Genomic DNA, 19,475 nt, shown 5'->3' with positions numbered 1-19,475 from the left:
TAAAACAATGACTGGTGATGAAGTCGACTGGGTGCTCAGAGTAGAATGTGTCATGTGACAAGGCAAGGGCAGGTCCTGTGAAAAGTATGACAAGGCTGAGTGTTAGGGAAAGGAGGTGAGTTCAGCAGCTGGTGAGGGACTCAAACAAAGACAAATGCTAAGTATTAGGAACTGGGGTTTGGTTAGAAACAGAAGACATAAGTGCCAGCGGTTAACAGTGAAGTTGTGCCGTAACAGGCGAGCGACAGGATCCACCCAGAGTCGGATTGCTGCCTAAAGCTAAAGCCCAGGCAAGCAGGGAGAGACCAGGAGGTCCACAGGACGCAATCACAAGGGAAGCCAGTCAAGGCAATGAGGAAAACACCTTGACAGGGAAGCTGTGCAGCACTTGATTAGATAACTGTGTAAGGATACAAGAATCTGGGATGCAAATCAATCTTCTCCCAGTCAGGAAGCGTCTAATATGCTTTCTGATGGGACAAGAAACAGTTGCAAGATATGAGCAGCCTGGAATCTGCTGGCAAGCACCCACAAGTAGAACTCAATTTATTCACTCATACTTGCTTTCTGTTTTTCTTGATAAAGCTACATAGAAAGAGACTGAGTTTGCTCACCTGATAATTACACCTACCTTTGTTGTTATACTCCTCAAAAGTTTAACAAAATCAGTATGCAAAATTCAAACATCCACGCATATCTCAAAATATATTTAAGAAGATATGGTGAAAGGGAGGGGGAGGTATTATAATGGGTCAGTAGCCCCCTTTGAAAAGAAGCTGCTTTGGAGTCTATTTGTGCAGAATCTATAGCTGTGTGTGACTTCCCACATACATGCTCTCAGCAATAGCTTTCAATTAAGAGGAAGCCTTGAGTCCCGGGAAAGAGGGAAGTAAAAACACAAAGTAAATTGTCTCTGAGGAAGACAAGTTCTTCCTGTATTCTAGAAACTAAATGCCAAATCAGGCCAATATTAATCTACTCCTATACAAATTTTGCTTCTAGACCTTATGATATTTGCCTGTTTTCCCTGACAAGGAACTGGCATTTCCGACTATAAAGGAAAGCCTCTAAGTGGGTCTCAGATCCTAACAGTATAATATTATCATGAAGTAAAGCAGCACTAGGGCAGAGCTGAGATTTCTGTCTGATGCTGACTGTATTCATTATCTCTAACTCCTATCTGAAATGTTTCACTGAAACCAAACATAAATCTTGGCTTATTGTTGGTTTGAAATTACAAAGACTTTTCAAATGAGTCTGGAATATGACACTTATCTGGGATATTAATTTTTGAAGATACGATTTATAATGCTTTTACCCTCCAAAAACATTATGGGATTATTTTAAGGAACAACTCATGAACCTGGGGGAGGGCTTGCGGATTGCTGACATTGTTCTATTTCTTGACCTATGTGACAGCTCCATGATATTTTGCTTTGTAGTTATTTATGTTGTTATATATTCTTCTTCACGTGTAGTACATTTCACAGTAAAAAAAAATGGTTTAAAAATGTTATGGTCTGTGTTTTTAAATCTGTGTGGCCCTTTAAGAAACACAGTGAAGTGCTAGCAAACTGTAGTACAGTAGTACTCATCTGAGGTTTTGCTTTTAGCATTCTGAAAATGGAAAATTCCAGAAATAAACAATTAATAATTTTTAAATTGCATGTTATTCTGAGTAGCGTGATGAACTCTTGTGATGTCCCACTCTGTCCCACCCTCTGTCCAGCATCTCCACAATGGACATACTACCTGCCCATTTCTCACTTAGTAGTCATCTCGGTTACCAGATCAGTTACAAGAGAGAGACAGAAAGACCACATAACTCTTATTACAGTATATTGTTACAACTGTTCTATTATTAGTTACTGTTGTTAATATTTTACTGTGCCTAATTTAGAAATTAAACTTTATCATAGGTATGTATGTATAGGAAAAAACATAGTATGTACAGGGTCCATTACTATTGGAGGTTTCAGGCATCCACGGGGGGTCTTGGAATGTATGTCATGCAGATAAGGGGGACTACTGTACTGGTATTGCATGAGATCCATTGACAATGAAATTTCCAGCTATGTAATACTTTCTTTTATAATTGCACTTTGAAAGTAAAGTATTGCAATGCATACTTCTACTGTCTTTTTAGTGACTTGAAAACACTTCACAAATATCCTTTTGCTTTTCCTAGACTGCTCATACCCAGGTGGGGATGTTGGCCCAGTTAACCACATAGTATAATTTAAGAAAATGAGAATTCTTAGATTAAATGTTTCATGTTTAAACTTTATCTTTTGAAGTCTCATTTCTTAGTTTTGAACTTCCTTACTCAGGAGGAATGTGTACTTGGCACACTGCTGTAGGCCATTCATTCACCTCAGAAAAGTTAGCTGACTTCTCCAAAAATACTTGTCCTTCTGTTAACTTACTCCAGGTGTATTAATGACAAAACATGAGACTCAGGGGCTCCAGATTCATGTTCACTACAACAGACCTGATTTTTTAATCCTTTTCTGAATGTTCTGCTAGTTTAAACTGGCCTTCCGGTCTCCCTTTGTTAGACAATGTCTATATATCTCCTCTATATAATACTAGAAACAATTCATGTGAGTCTTACACTGACAGATTTAGATCCAATCAAAATTTGTGGTTTCTGTTTCAAGCTGAACTTGAACCTTTGGTGTCTGGGCATGTTTTACCTTGGCAAAGTTTTGCTTCCTGTTTCTAAGAATGAAGTATTATTAGGCTCAAAGGCTTCTTGCCCATCTAATAGTTCTTAGAAAGCAAATTATCATCATGGGAATGAATTTAGTAGGTTAAACATTCACGATAACAAAATAAAGCCTGGAAGAATCAAATCAAAAACACAAAGAAAATGTACTTGATAAAAATCATTTGTATTTAACAAAAGTATCCAAAACATTCAAAAAATAGCTTATAATTTTATGTATTTAAAATGCTAAAGAGAATTCCAGTCAAGATGATGGGGAAGGTAAACGTGCACATGCCTCCTCCCGTGACCACATTAAAGTTGCAACTAAATTATGAAACAACCTGGAGAACCATCCGAAGACTAGCTGAACAGAGTCCTATAACAAAGATTATAAAGAAGAAGCTACGTGGAGGGGCAGAGACATGAAATAGGCTGGTCCCACACCCATGTATGGCAGTTAAGGATCAGGAGGAATATCCCGGCTACAGAGGTCCTCCTAAAGAGCTAGAGGTCCCAGCCCCACCAGGCTCCCCAGTGCCAGGAAGAGAGCTCCCATAACATCTGGCTGGGAAAATCAGCAGGGATTCCATCCGAGTGAGACAAAAGGTGGCTGGAAACCTAGTCATCCTCTTAAACGGCCCACAAATAGACTTTCTCACTCATACGCACTCACTCTGGTGTCCGTTGAAGGGACTGCAGCTCAGGAGGAGCCAGAAACATACAGGGAGAGACTGAGTTGTGTGGCTGCAGAGTGAGGGCTGGAAGGAAAGCTGCCAGTGTACCTGTGTTGAGCCCTCCCCCTACATGGGTAAATCTGAATTTTCAGTCACCCTGATGACTCCCTGGAACTCCGTCCCACCCAACTTGCACAACACTGGAGGCATTTTTCACAGCTGGCAGGCAGCCAGTGTTGGCCCACGCCCAGTCTCTCTTGAACAACTTTCAGGTGGCTGCAGGCCCCAGGTGGGTGGCAGCTGACCTCAGTATGCTGACACTTTTGTGGAGTGGACTCAAACTCAGAACTGGAGTCAAATCTGAATCTGTATTAACCCATTGAACACCACTCACCCCATGCTGGTGACTCCCTGAGATCCTGCCATATCCAACTCCTGTACCACCCAAGGCTCTTCCAGCAGCTGAAACTTATGGACAGGTGGCAGGTGGCAGCAGGCTTCAGGGTGCCCTAGGCCTTTTGCTGAGCTGCCCCAAGCACATTACTGGTGATGGCCAGCCACAGTTCATGGCATGGTCTCTCCCATGCAACTCCAGGTCCAACACAGGCAGTGAGCAACCATAAATCACTTTATCGCTCCTACCATGTAGCCCCAGACCAGTCACAGGTATTGGTTTAATTTGGCCTGCACAGGAGCACCTCCCAAGAGGCCCCAAAACAAGCACACATGGTGGCCAAATTTAAACCACAACATAACACCACCTGAGTAGCCCTACAAGTGGCACACCCAAAGGATGGACTAGGCAGGCACCAGAACCCGCTGGGGCAAATCCCGTTCCATGGGGTCAGCTGCTGTACCACAGCTCATATGCTGTGGTCATGGCCAATCCTCAGAGCCAGTAATCCTGAGGGTCAATCCAATGCACGGACATGCCAACAGCAATCAAGGCTTAATTACAACAGGAGGGCACACACAACCCACACAAGGGACACACCTGGAGCATCCAGCTCAAGTGACCAGGGAGACAGCACTACTGGGCCCCATAGGGCACCTACTACATAAGGTCACCCTGCCAACACTGAGAGATGTAGCAGATCTACGTAATACACAGAAAAAAACACAGAGAGCATCTAAAATGAGGAAACTAAGAAACATGTCCCAAATAAAAGAACAGAATAAAGCTCCAGAAAAAGAACTAAACAAAATGGAGGCACATATATAGAATGAAATATTACTCGGCCATAAAAAGAATGAAATCTTACCATTTGTACAACATGGATGGACCTGGAAGGTAATATGCTAAGTGAAGTAAGTCACACAAAGACAAATACCATATATCTCACTCATATGTGAAATCTAAATAAATAAATAAATAAACAAACAAAATAGAAACAAACTCAGAAATGCAGGGAACAAGCTGATGGTTGGCAGATGAGAAGGGGTTTGGGGGCAGGGTGAAAGGGGTGAAGGGATTACGAATAGGGAATATAGTCAATAATATGGTAAAGTTATGTATAATACCAGGTAAGTACTAAACTAGTCAAGGAATCACTTTGTAAATTCTATAAAAGTCTAACCACTATCCTGTATACCTCAAAGTAATATAAAATAATATTGAATGTCAACTATAAATGAAAAGTGCTTTTAAAAATGGGAAAACGTAAGGGAGAATAAGAGGTTCAAATTTCCATGTATAAAATAAGTCATGGGGATGTAATGTACAGCATAGTCAATAATATTGTGGTGGCATGATACAGTGTCAGATGGTTGCTGAACTAGCATGGTGATCACTTCTTTAGGTATATATTAGGTTGGTGCAAAAGTAATTGCAGTTTAAGGATTAAAAATAATTGCAAAAACCGCAATTACTTTCGCACCAACCTAATAAATGTTGAATAACTATGGTGTACACCTGAAACTAATATAATATTGTATGTTAGTTATATTTTAATAAAAAATAGTAAAATAAAATGCTAAAGAGAAAATCCTAGTCCCTGAAATTGACCTCTAAAATGTTTTATTGTCATGAAATGCAATGAAACAAGTTTTGTTTGGTTTATTTAAATAAATTTTTTTAAAACAGCTCAGGGTGGAAATCAGGATACATAGATCACATTTTCCTCTACCAGCAACCAATTACCACATAAAAGTTGTTAATCTCTGCTACTAATTTGTTTAACTTTTTTTCATAGATACGTTAGTGCCTTTTATTCTTTGGTACCAAAATACTGTATTGGAAACAAGGGTACAAATGTAGCAAGAAACCAGAGGTGGATGTTCTGGTAAAGCTTATAGAAAGTATAAAGGTGACACAGATGTGAATGTACTGCATTGTGGACTGTGAGAAGTTGTCCTCACTGGCCATGGGAAAGCCAGCCCGAAGCTTTACTCTTATTGTCACTGTCGTCCAGGTATGCTTGTCAAAGACATATCCCATGAAACTATATGTCAGAACCCCTCTCTTGCACAGGTTTATTACAAAATCATCCATTTTTTAAGTGGGATTCACCTACTTATTTAGGTAATACATCTCAAGGAAGTCAAACAAGTGGGAGTCTTTGTCAGTATCTAGTTATACATTTCTAGCAATAACAGATTCATGTGTTGTCTAAGTGTTAGGCATATTGCATTGTGATCAGACTACTTTTCCATCATTAGGGTCGGCTTTACTGATATCCTGAGGCACATCTGTCCACCTGCAGTTCTGGTGTGGTTCTGGGGTTTCTGCAAGGAGGATGTGGTCATTATGTCAGGCACCTGAGAAGAGGTGGGGCCCTTGGGGTAGGTTGAGCAGAGCATGTGGTGGGGAAGCAGAGGTGTGGCTCAAACTCCAGGTCCCAGACAAGCATGGCTGAAAAAGAAAACCGTAGTCATTCTCCGCATGTAGCATCTGCCCACTCACTAAAATTTTTATATGTAGTTTCAACAGTGAGAAGAAAATAATAGACATCTGCTTCTGGCCATGATGGAGTAACAAGGGCTAGATATATCCTTTCATCTTAACAATTAGAAAACATGACAAAATATATGGAACAATAATTTTATGACATTGGCCACAGCACAGTACAATGAACAATGTGCAATGTACGAGGCATATTGGTTTCACGGCTTTAAGGAGACAGAGATCAAAGTTTAGGAAAGCCAAGGAAGTTAGAATTCATAGGAAAGAGTACCAGAGGAAGGAAATGGAGAGAGAGAGAGAGAGAGAGAGAGAGAGAGAGAGAGAGAGAGAGCACTCTGGAGGTCTGTAGAGGGGTCCCCTTGAGTCTTGGGCTGAATACTGAGCTACACAGCCATAAAAGGAAAATAATCAAGATCAGGGAAAGAACCACTAGAAAGCAGCAGGCCAACCAATTGCCAGAGCTGGGGCTATTTCTTGTTTTAACCAGTTAGAGTAGAAAGATCTTGCAGTGCACAGGGCCTTGGGTAGAGTCATCTGAAGGGCATTGCCTTAATAATGGGGCTAAATCAGCCCTAGACTAAAGGTTATTCTAGACCTGCCCTAACGAAGCTTAAAAGCAAGTCTGGAAAGGATTTGGTCAATGTCCAGTATCTATCTTAACTGCTACCAGAAAAACACTCTTCAATAAAAGGTAGCAAATAACTGTGTACAATTCATAACATCTGTTATCTAATCAAGATTTGCCAATCATAGAAAGAAGCAAGAAAATATGATCAATAACTAGGAGAAAAATTAATTAGAGAAACAAATACATGTAACAGAGATGATGGAATTAACCTACATACAAGGTGATTAAAACAGCTATTATCAATATGCTTCTAAATTCAGCAAGGTGGAGGAAAACATGAACATGAGGATGAGAGAACAGGAAGATATAAAAAAGATCCAAATAGCATTCCTAGAGATGAAAACTAAAGTATTTGAAATTAAAAAAAAAATTGTGGATGGGACTAATGGCTAATTAGATACAAATTTGCAGAAGAAAATATCAGCAAATTTGAAGTGATTGTGATAGGAACCATCCTAAACGAAGGAGGGAGGAAGGAAAAGAGGGAGGGAGAGCGAGAAGTAAAACTAATAAACAGAATCTCACTGAGCTGTGGGATAAAATCAACAGATCTAACACACATGGCATTACAGTCTCAAAAGAAGGGGAGAAAAGGGAACAGAGAACTATTTTAAGTAACTTTACTAACCATTGCACCCCAATAAACTGTAATTAAAAAACAAGTATGTAAAGCTATATGGAAAATTTATTTTCAGACAAGAAATTCTGGGCAAAATATTCCTGTATTAATAAAATAAATAAACTATAAGGCAAAGCTATAATAGTTCATCAATAAATATAATTTGCAATAAACAATTTAAAGACTAAAAAATAGAAATAAAGAGAACATTTTTCCAATCTGTTGAAAACTATTATCTCACAGATACAAGAATCTCGATTACTTTCAAACAGAAAACACAAGAAAACCCAAACAAGGCATCTCATATTCAAATGCTGATAATCAGTGAAAAGGAGCAAGCCTTAAAAGAATTGAGAGAAAATGACATATTACGTATGGCAGAACAACAATTTAAATGAACACAGATTTATCAGGAGAAACCAAAGTCCATGACAATAAAGCTTCTCTAAAGCACTGAAAGGAAAAAAAAAATCATTACAAATAAAGGGATAAAGATAAGAATAAGAGTTACAAATAGAAGTACAAAGATAAGTGGTTTTCTTGTTGGAAATAATGCAAGTCAGTAAACAATGCAGCTATACCTTTATAGTCCTGAAAGAACTATCAACATAGAATGCTACAACCAATGAGATTATATTTCAAAAAGCAAGGTTAATTAGACCATTTTCAGACAAATAAATGTCGAGAGAATTCATTATCAGCAGATCTACACTATCAAATATGTTAAAGGAAGTTCTTCAGACAGGAAAATGATATCAAAACAAAATTTGTATTGGCACAAAAAATGCAGACTGTTAGAAATGATGAATATAAAATACATTTTCCTCATTTTCAATATGTTAAAAGACAAATATTTAAAGCAAAAGTAATAGTAATGTACTGTGGAGTTTATAATATATGTAGAAACAGAAAATATTTGCCACACATGTAAATAATAAATGACTTGTTTGCAGAATATAGAAATAATCCTTATGAATTATTAAGAAAAAAAATTAAGTTTATAACAGAAAACGCAAATGGTCCATGAGAACTCGTAAAGATTCTTAAGCTCATGAGAAATTAGAGAAACACAACTTAAAATCACAATGAGATCCTACCTAAAATCCACCAATTGGTCAAAATTAGACAACTTTTAGTATGACAACTTTTGGTGTTGGTGACAATGTATAAAAATAGGAACTCATATCCTTGCTGGTACAACTACTGTGGGGGGGAAATGCATTGTCTGCTAAAATTCCACTCATATGTATAGTCCATAGAGAAATTCTTGGTAAATATACCAGGAGATCTAGACAAGAATGTGCATCATGACAATATTTGTAGGAGTAAAAACTTAGAAAAGTAAATGTATGCTAACAAGTGAATGGATAAATTAATTATGGTATAGTCTTACAATGGTATACTTTACACCACTGGAAAAAAATTATAGTTACATGCAACAATGTGAATAAATCACAGAGCCATAATATTAAGCAAAAATAGCAAGTCACATATTTCTCATCATTTATATGATACAATACCCAAAACAGGCCACACTAACATAAAATACTATTGTCTGTCTTTCCACTAGACCATTTTAGTATATTTATCATAGCAATACTGAAGTCTCTGATATATCTTACATGTAGTTATCTCTGCATCTGATTCTGTTGACCATCTGACTCTATTCTCCTCTTGACTATGGGACAAATTTCCTTACCCCTGGCTGTCTCAAACTTTTTTTTTTTTTTATTGTGCTCAATTTCCTGCGTAAAAGAACAGAGAATAAGGCACGCTCTACTTCTGTCATACCCCTAGTACGGACACTGAGTCAACCTAATGCACAGTTGGCTGGGTCTAGGCTGCGTTACAGCTTAAGTTATTCAGTTCATCTTTAGATTCAACTGATCTGATGGAGGAATCAGGACCTTCCCTTCAGCAGGACTTGAGATCAGAGCAGTCACAGGACTACAGGGATCTCTGTGCTCTGCGGCCCAGGTGCCAGCTCTTGGCTTTACTGCCTGAGAGTGCCAGCTTTTCAGGTTTCTGGAAGTTCCTTTGCTTTCTAGTGCTGCTATTGGCCTCCTGTTTCTCGGGAAGTCTCTGGGCTGCAGTCTTGGGAGGGCTGAGACGATGTACTCAATGGAGGTCTTGAAAGTCTTGAAGAGATCTTACTCTCCTGCCTGCTCAGGCCATTGGCAGATGCTACCTTGCTCTCGCGGTAAGCCTGGGGATCCTCAGAGGGAGTTCTCTTCATTCTCCTGGCCAGACTTCAGCCTTCAGCACTTTACTCACATGTACTCAGTGATGCCCAGGGGAAAGAGTTGGTGGGTAGGTGGAGACTTGTTTGAGGTCAGAGGCTCCTTGCGAGTCTAATCTATCATACCAGCTCACACGCAGCTGCTAAAAGTTTGTCGAGTTTTCTGTTAGTCCCTTCTGTGGCAGACTTCTCCCATTGTGCATTAGAACTGAAAGGAGCCATGGGTCTCTTCTTTCCTGGGAATGACTAATCACTTTCTAGACTTTAGTTCAGTTTGTACACTCAAAAATAATCCGATTTACCAAGATTGATTTAAAACACAACTCTGTATGTTGACCGTGGTGAGTTAAAGCTATTCATTTATACATGTGATTGGATAGATGGTGTCTTCAAATAAAATCACTGTCCTGAACATTTATAAATAGCATGCAATAACTTTCCTCTTCTTGTTTCTCAGCAAGTTGTGACCCTAATCTAATCTTATAATAACAAAATTTCATTATAACAAAAAAATCTTAGCCACACTTGAGCTGCATCAATCAAAGAGAAACAGGTTAGCTGAAAGAAGACTGTAATCAAGTTAAGGTGTATGCTTGATGGAGGTTTTGGTGAGAGAATCTGTGGAAATAATACCAAGAACTGTTTTGTTAATGCAGAGATGGGTATGTATTAGTCAGAATTCTTCAGACAAGCAAAAAACAATAACATATACATAGATGTATAGATTTGCTGTACTTTACTCACATGTATATATAATATTTATATACATATAATATAACATATATAATATATATCTACGTTAACATATTGGCTCATGTTGTCCTGGAAGCCAAGAAGTCCCATGGTTTGCGGTCTGCAAGCTGCAAACTCAGGAAAAGAGTTTGGAGACTCAGGAAAGCCAGTGGTGTAATTCAGTCTGAGTCCAAAGGCCTGAGAACCAGGAGAGCTGATGTTGTAAGTCCTCATCTGAGGCCAAAGGCTTGGTGAGGGAGCAGGGCTGGGGATAGGGGGTGTTGTGTAAGTCCCAGAGTCCAAAGGTTATAGATCCAGGAGCCTTTGATTTCGTATGGCAGAAGAAGATGGATGTTCCAGCTCAAGAAGAGAGGGAGAATTTGTCCTTCGTCTACCATTTTGTTCTATCTGGGCCCTCAATGGACTGGAAGATGCCACCCAACATCGGAGATGGTGACTCTCCTTTACTCAGTCTACTAATCTCTTTTGGAAACACCCTCAGAGACACACCCTAAAATAGTGTTTTACCAGCTATTTGGGCATGCCTTGTTCCAGGGAAGTTGACACATAAAATTAACCGTCACAGAGCATGACTGAAACTGAGAGGACAGACAGCCATTGACTTACCTGAAAAAAATTATAGATATAAAAATATTATTCTTGCTTTGTTCATCATTGTTAACGTAAAACTAGGGTTTATGAACCTATTTTAAGATAAATAATTTTTTTTCCTGAGGAATTCAAATGAATAATAAGTTTGGCACATTTCCGGAACTCCTTCTAAGAAACAGTCAATACTCATAAATAAAAGGGATCGTTTTCGGTTGCACAATGGCATGCCCCAGTAAATATTCTGGCTTGGGGACACAAAAGTTCTAAAGGCACATTGTTTTCTTTAAGAAAGAAATTTAGCCCCAATAAACTGTCTCAGTTCGTGTGTATTTAATTGCCTACGCCTTTGACTTGTACAGCAAACCTGTACAGCTTACGTTACTCAACCATTCAGAAAACATTGATAGACCACCTACTATGTGCTAGGCAGTGTTAGGTGATGTAGGTGCTGGTATAGAAAAGCCAGCAACATGAAACACCATCCTAGTCCTTGCGCTGCTGAGACTGTGGGGGAAGAGAGATACTGCCCCAATAATCACAATAAATGGTGTAAATTACAAGTGGAGATAAGTGCTCTTCTTATAAGGAATATGTAACAGGAGAACCTGACCTAGACTGAGATTGTCAGAAAAGGCTGCCCTGGATCTAAGATCTAAAGGATGAATAGGGGCTAACTCAGTGAGTGGAAGAGGTTTGGTTCAAAGTGAACAGCATATACAAAGGCCACGTGTCAAGTATTACTTTAGGGACTAGTACAGCTGAGAGGCAGAAGTCAAAGCAGTTGATGGTTTGCTATGTGGCAGAGAGCACACAGAGGTCTGACCATGTAGAGATTTAAGTGATTTCAGTGTTCTGGTCTTCATTCTAAGAGCAACAGGAAGCAATTAGAGGGGATTTGGGGAGTGTTAGGGGAGGCAGTTGAAGAGTGATTTAATTAGAATAACATTTTGAAAACATCACCCTATTTTCAATGTGGAGATAGTTGGATGGGGCCAGCCTGGATGCAGGGAGAGTAGCTAGTAGGTTTTGACAAATGCACTTGGTAGGAGGAATAACATCTGTACCAAAATGTTGTCAGTGAAGAATGAGAGCAATGAACTATCATTTGAGATTTCAGAAGTAAAACTGACAATAAGTTTGTATTGGGGACGTAAGGAAGAAGTAAACATCAAGGATCAATTTTAAACTTTGGCTTGCATAACTGACTGGATGGTGATGACATCATCAGCTGAGCTGGGCCACACTGTATAAGAATGAGTCCTTAGCAGAAGATCACAGATTTGACGTTGGATATTTTACGTATTAAGTGACTTTGTGAAATCTAAGTGGACTTGTCAAATAAGCATTTGTATTTATAGGTCTGGAGCTTGGGGGAAATGTTCAGACTAGATACATATTAGTAAGACAGATATCTGAAGTATGGAGATAGAAGAAGTTAGGGAAAAAACTACAGAGTGAAAAGAGAGAGAGAAAAACAACTAGAGCCATGCCTGAAGAATTCCAAAGTGTAACGTGTCTCCCTTCCAACATGATGCCTGAGACATATCACATCTGTGGAATATCTCCCCAAAAAGCAATATGATTCTAATCATAAGGAAACATGAGACAACCAAAATTAAGGGACATTCTATAAAATAACAGGCTTATATTCTCCAAAGAGTCATAGTCAAGAAAATGGAAGGAAGGCTAAAGAATTGTTTCAGATTAAATAAGCCTAAAGAGACATAACAACTAAATGCAATGAATGATGTGAATTGGATTCTGGAGCTCTTTGATGGTACAACAAGGAAAAGTGGTAGGGGATATAGCCTCATGACATAAACCAGCCAACAGTACACCACTAGATTATAAAGGACAAAAGGCAAGAATGATGTCAAACTCATTTATTACTAAATACCTAGTGACTAACACCCAAAATGTTTTACATATATAGGCACTCAAGAAATAGCTTCTAAAATAAGGAATGCATGAGTGAACAGTGTGTTATTATTGCTGGATTTTTAGATCTATTAGTTGTTATTCCCATTTTCGAAACTTGGTTGGTCTCTCAGCCAGTTGCCATTTCCATTTCCTGAGCTTCTTGGTTCCCATAGAATTATAAGTGGGGAGAGGATGTACTTGACTGCGGCTATTCCTTCCACTGCCCCTACTTCTTCTCCCCTAATAACTAAGACATTGACTTTCCTGCCCCCAGTCACTCCATGGACACACCCATAAGACTGAGGAATTAAAGGTAATCCAGAACCTGAAGAAAGTGCATTATTTTAAAAATAGCTGAGTTTTTTTCCATTGAGCCACTATAGTTGCCATTCCTCTAATTTCCAGAGCCTGGGCTTTTTACTGCCTTTTAGCCTGAAGAGCTGCACAGCAACATTTTTTGCTGTTGTTAAAAACAAGCCAGTTTTTTGGTACCCGATAAGGGCTATTGTTTCCTATGGGTAGTGAGACCATTTTGGTCAACATTAGCATGGCCCAACAGCACGGAACACAGTGCCTTATACATGGTAGAGTTTTCATTACAAACACATGCGTGCATGTGCGTGCATGCACACACACACACACAACACACGCACAATACATTTACCATCCATGCACACAATAAAGATATTAACTGATCTCGTAAGCTTCCTGTCTGCAAAACAGAAGGTGGGTAGGATTGATTAATAGAAGCCTCCATTATGTTTTATTTAATTGTGCCATAGCAAAGGGGTCTGTATCTCCAACTAAACAGAAAATTTATGCTTCATTAAATTCTCCTGTCATCTTTGTACTTCAGGTACTTGCATTAGATGGCAGCTCTATTTTGAATGGCTCATTCAAGCATGACAAGATGCCAGTGGGTATCTGGAGAAGCAATAGAATTAAAAGCACCCTTTACATCTGGAAGACACTACCTCTCACTTCTTATAATACGCAATTGAACCCAGTGGTTCATAAATATTCATAAGTCTGAAAAAAGTATCTTAGATAAATGAACAAACATCACAGAATTCCTTGATAGGAGGCTTAACTAATGCGTCAAAATTAGGAATTTATTTTTCCAGAAGTGAAATGTTTGCCTCATCTGGCACGTTTGAAGTGGCTTAGAGATCTATTTATTTTTAATTTCAGCATGCATAGAATATTAACCCTTCAGTGATTAAATATGACCCAACTATATCTAAAGCTTGCAAGATGTAAAGCTTGAAACTTTTTATTTTCTGAAATCGAATGATACACTGTGTGTTTAAATGTTTTCTTTGAAATAAGTTTAACATCATTCCAAATATGAGCTATGTTTCTATATTCATATGTTGATGTGAATTTACACAAATAAGGAAGGTTTAAATATATGGGGATAAAATTTTATGTAAGTTTCTTTACCATCATCATAACTTCATAGAGAGTCAGGCAACCTGTAATTTCATTGGTGAAAAGCTGGGAATCTTAAACTTGTTTCTCTCTGAAGATAATTAAATACTAAAAATATTACTGGCTCCTTTTATAGTACTTACAATATTTTTAAGTTGTTTATATTCATGAGCCAACAAAGTCATATAAAATGATTCTTCCAATTCTTATTTCAGTAGACATAACTTTAACCAAAAGGTAGCTACCATGACTGGATGTTCATACTCCTTAAAAAAGAAAGTCCCCATTTTCTCTAGGATTACTTCTTTACTTCACATATTCTGATAAAATGTCTTCCCAATTTATTCTCTAACTTGCTGACATCCAGATGCCTTGGAAATTGAACTAGTAGTTATGACACTCCCTTTGTATTTATATTTTCTCTTTCAAGGTGGAAATCAGGGGCTTTTTAAAAACCATTTAATCACATTTCTCAGTGGTACAGATTAATTCCAGAATAAATTCAATGGAAATGTAGAGACTTGCATAGAAAAAACAAAACAAAACAAAAACCCAACCCAGAACAACCCAAAGAAGTCAATCACAATGGATACTAGAAATGCCCAAGTGTCGAACCCTAGCTGATGGATTTAATTATGCAGAGGCAACCTTATAATTTCACCATTTTTCCTCTATAGTTGGGAATATATTTTTTATGAATATTGCCTCTTTAGTTTATTCACTACCTTGCATTCACAAAAGTCATTTGAACTGCTGCTGTTTGTTTCACTGTGTCCCCTCCTTTCACAGGAGCCATTGCTCTCCCCCTTCCTGCTGCCACACATACTTTCCTTGAACAAACATCCTTTTTTAAAAAAAAAAGCAAAGAAAATCTCTGCTCTCCATTTTTGTTTGACTTCCCACACATTGCTGTTAACCATTCCCCAAACACAGATGGAAGACAGACTTGGACTCTTGCACTGGTGGCTTTTTCACAAGAAATCTTTTCTTCAATATTATGATTCATTCTTCTGAAAAGAAAGTGTCCCTTTCAGGTTTTTTTTTCTCCTCACCAGGAACTAGTTATTTGTGAACGATGCCACTTTGGCCGTAAGAGTTTGTAATGACAAAGCATACACCAAAGGAATGGCCAAGTATATGGTTAAAAGAAAAAAAATCCCACAATTTATGTTTCTCTCATTTGACATTTCCTAAGTAAATAGAAAGTGTCAAAGATGGAAAGAGACAATAAGCAAATCCACCAATATCTCTGATTGAAGGAAGTAAGTATACATGAAGAGGAAGAAAATGATTCCTTGTTTTGCCACTGAGCTAAGAAGTGTATGGCTGGTGTGCTCTCAGGTGTGGGAATATTTCAGGTTACAGTTAGGCCTTGTGCATGAAGCGTGAAGGAAGGACACTGTAAATTCACATTGCCTCTTGAAAATCAAGAAGATTGTTCCTCACTGTGTGTATGTTGGTTGTGGGGGCATAAACTTCTCTTTACCACACAGAGCAACTATTTCCAACACGAGACCATATAAAAATCTACCAGGCATGATTTCAAAATGATATAGGGTTTTTACTTAGAAAAGAACTTTATTGTAGAGGAAGGAGTACATGGCTGAGAGAGTATCCAGAAACTAAAAATTTGTAAGACCCTCTCACTTTGGATGTCACTATTAACCTCATCTGTCTTTCTTAGAATCTACTGTAGACTTCCTTCTAGTGCTAATGTTTGTCCATAGATAGGTAGGTAGATAGATCTGTATAGACAGATATCTATTTATGTTGATATAGATGGAATTTGATATGGGATAGAAATCTATATATGTAGACATAGATATTGATCTATATATCTACATCTATATATAGAGATCCTCTATCAATATATTATAGAGATCTATCTATCTATCTATCTATCTATCTATCTATCTATCTATCTATCATCATCTATATAGAGATAGGGGAGTCAATAAATCAAGTTTCACAGGGTATGGATTCTAATTCATCTCTTCTTGAACTCACTTTCTATACACATTTGTGTGTGTGTGTACGTATGCGCAAATATGTGTACCTTGTATTAGTGCTATTTTGTTCACTACATATTTTTGGACAAGGTAGGAGAGCATTTTCCTGCCCCTTTTGAATGAGGCTATGTGACTTGCTTGGCCCGTGACATGTGAGCAGAAGTTGTATGTTTCACACCCAGGTGGTGATCTTGAGAGCCAGTGTTTATCTCATGACATGCCCTTTCTGTTGTTATGGCGACCATAGAAGCACATAAAGTCTCTGTCATGACATGAAGTCTCTGCCAGTCTGGGTTCCTGAGTAATCTGGATAAGCAGAGACTCCTGACAGCCTGTGTTGGGCATGTAAGGTCAGCAAGAAGGACATTTTTGTTGGGTAAAACCACGAGACATCGGCATTGTTTGTTACCACAGCATAGCTTAGTCTAGGGGTCAGCATAATTTTTCTGTAAAAGTCCAGATAGTAAATTTCTCTGTCTTTTCATGTTTCTTAACAAATCTTTTAAAAAATTCTTAGTTTCCAGACTGTCCAAAAACAAGCTGCAGACCAGATTTGGCCTGTGGACCTTAGTTTTCCAATGCTCTGTCCTCGCCTCTGCTGAGTGTTAAAGGCATTTTAACACTCACTGCCTCACTTTCTTCAACAGTAAAATAGAATCCAACTCTCCTAATTATCCCCTCAGAGTTTCCTTGAGAGGAAAAAGAAGAAATGTAGATAAAATTATTTAGAAAAATATTATTATATACCTGCAAAATATTATTTCAACTTAAATAATGATTCAAAGCAATACTTTTAAACAAAAATAGTTAAAAAGAAACAAGTTCTCTCCATCATATTTGCTTTATTTTCATGCAAATAACCTATTTCAAATGGAGCTCTCCCATGCCATACCCAACACTTCCCAAGGTGTGCTTTATAGAGTATTGGTCCTCTGAGATGCTACACACACACACACACACACACAAACACACACACGCAGTTCTTTGGATAAACCAATTGAGGCAATTGCACATACTGTATTTACGGAAAGGTTTTTAACATAATACCTATCAATATCCAATGGAATTTCTATTCATCCCAACATACTCTGGGCAGTCTTGCATTTCCTCTTACTTGGTACTGAGCTCCTTGAAGTTAAGTAATTGTTAGCTTGACTGGTCAAAACCTAAACTTATGCTGCTTCCCTAAGTTCTGCTCTTGTCCAGTGTTATAACCCAGCTCTAGGTTTACAGACTCTGAACAATTTGCATGGCACCCTTGGACTTGAACACCAGTTGTTGGGGACGGTAAATATCAATTTCACACTAAGGCCCGAAACTGTAACAAAAGCAAGTTATCTTAGTCTAAAAGAGACACACTCAGGAGAAAGCATTGGATGGGCAAGGCAGGGGAAAGATTTTTGGTTATTTGAGTCTTTAACCTTTCTAGACCAACTGTTTTATAAAAATCAAGAGAATTTGCAGTAGCATTCTCTGAAGAACTTCAGGCTTTTAAAAGTAACAGATAGAGCTCTATAGAGACCTTGTCATCTATCATTGAAAGCATGTTACATTGGATTACTTCACTCTCATGTATATGATAATCATCTTTATTTGCTATGTTATACAAACATAATTCAGTATGTGACACTAGACGAATAACAAATATTTCCAATTTAGAAATGCATTAGAATGTTTTAAGTTAGCAAATCCATATATAGATGTGTTTCAGATATCTCTATATATTTATATTATATGTATTTTTCACACACATCTATACATAATTTTATTATGTGAATGAAAAGAAACTTGAGAAATATGTTAGCTGGGCCAGAATAGATAATTCTACTTCAACTTACACAGAATTATAGAATGCTACACACGTGATGATTTTGGTGATTTTACGCAACATACTACAGGGGAAAACAGTGATAATGTATCGTGTTTAAGGTGGTAAGAAATGGTCTATCCCATGAATTGAAATTAGCTCCAAACGAAATGATCTGAATTCTTCATGCATCTCCATCCTTTCTGCCCCGAATCATCTCAATCGAAGTGCCAGAGTAGTAACACTGGAAACTGGAGCCCAAAGACCTGAGCTCAAGTAAGAATTTTCTAGCCAGTGACAGTGTGCTGTGAGTAAAGTTACTTAACTACTCTGAGCTTTTACTGATTCACCTAAAAAGTGTGCATAATGATATTCCTCTCCCTGAACTTGTGAAGGTACATATAGATAATGTATATGAAAGCTCCTACATTATGACTGGCAAGTGTTACCTTATGTGCTTACGTGTGGATATGAATCTGAGTCAATTCATATGTTTGAACCAAATTATGAGTGATTCAGAATGCACAGATCTTAATTATCCCTTTAAAACCAGGACTATAGGGAAGGTCTTGAGGGGTGAAAATATGTTTCCTCGCAGTGTTTGGGCTGCAAATTAACAAAAAAGCCAGACTCAGACAATCTTAAACTATGATGACATCTATGTTTTTCTTTTTTTCTTCAAGAGGAAGTTAAAGATAGTGTGGACTTCAGACCTAGTTGATTCAGCAACTCGAGAATGTCGTTAAATATCGAGGTGCTTTCCCTTTCTCCTCTGTTGTCCACAGTGTTAACTTTATTCCAGGTCTCTCTCCAGTGGAAGTGAAGGTAGCACCTTTCGCCCATGAGATAACTTCCACTGAGTCTGATTGGGCCAACTGAGGTCAAACATTCCTGAGCAAATGACAGTCAGGGGACTGATGGATTCTGATTGGGTTAAGCACTAGTGCCTCAAGCAATACTGGCTAAGAAGATTGCGTTGTTGTACCTAGGTTAGTTAAATCTGAGCCTGTCTCAGTATTAGGGTCATCTCCCAAACTACAAGGCTGCTGCTTGGTAGGGGGTAAAGCATACTTACCCCATAACCAGCTTTTTCTAGAAGACACATTTGGATTGTGTTCTTATTTGGCCTAATACAGTCACCATGTCACCTTCAAAGGATTTATAACGTGATTGACAAAAGTATCTTCTCTTA

At 38.2% G+C, this 19,475-nt stretch overlaps 1 protein-coding gene across 1 annotated transcript in view; it reads right to left on the bottom strand.

The window, feature by feature from the left end:
• Positions 1 to 6,023: 6,023 nt before the first annotated feature.
• Positions 6,024 to 19,475, bottom strand: part of XRCC4 (X-ray repair cross complementing 4) — a 297,733-nt gene continuing 284,281 nt past the window's right edge. Inside the window, exon 8 of the mRNA XM_033110629.1 lies at positions 6,024 to 6,235. Within this exon, the coding sequence (XP_032966520.1) occupies positions 6,208 to 6,235 (28 nt within the window). The 3' untranslated portion in view covers positions 6,024 to 6,207. The remainder of the gene's footprint in view (positions 6,236 to 19,475) is intronic.

The sequence above is a fragment of the Rhinolophus ferrumequinum genome, chromosome 7 (genome assembly GCF_004115265.2).
Source record: "Rhinolophus ferrumequinum isolate MPI-CBG mRhiFer1 chromosome 7, mRhiFer1_v1.p, whole genome shotgun sequence".
Classification (NCBI taxonomy): Eukaryota; Metazoa; Chordata; class Mammalia; order Chiroptera; family Rhinolophidae; genus Rhinolophus; species Rhinolophus ferrumequinum.
The sequence above is the reverse complement of the archived record's forward strand: the minus strand, read 5'-3'. Positions and strand labels throughout refer to the sequence as shown.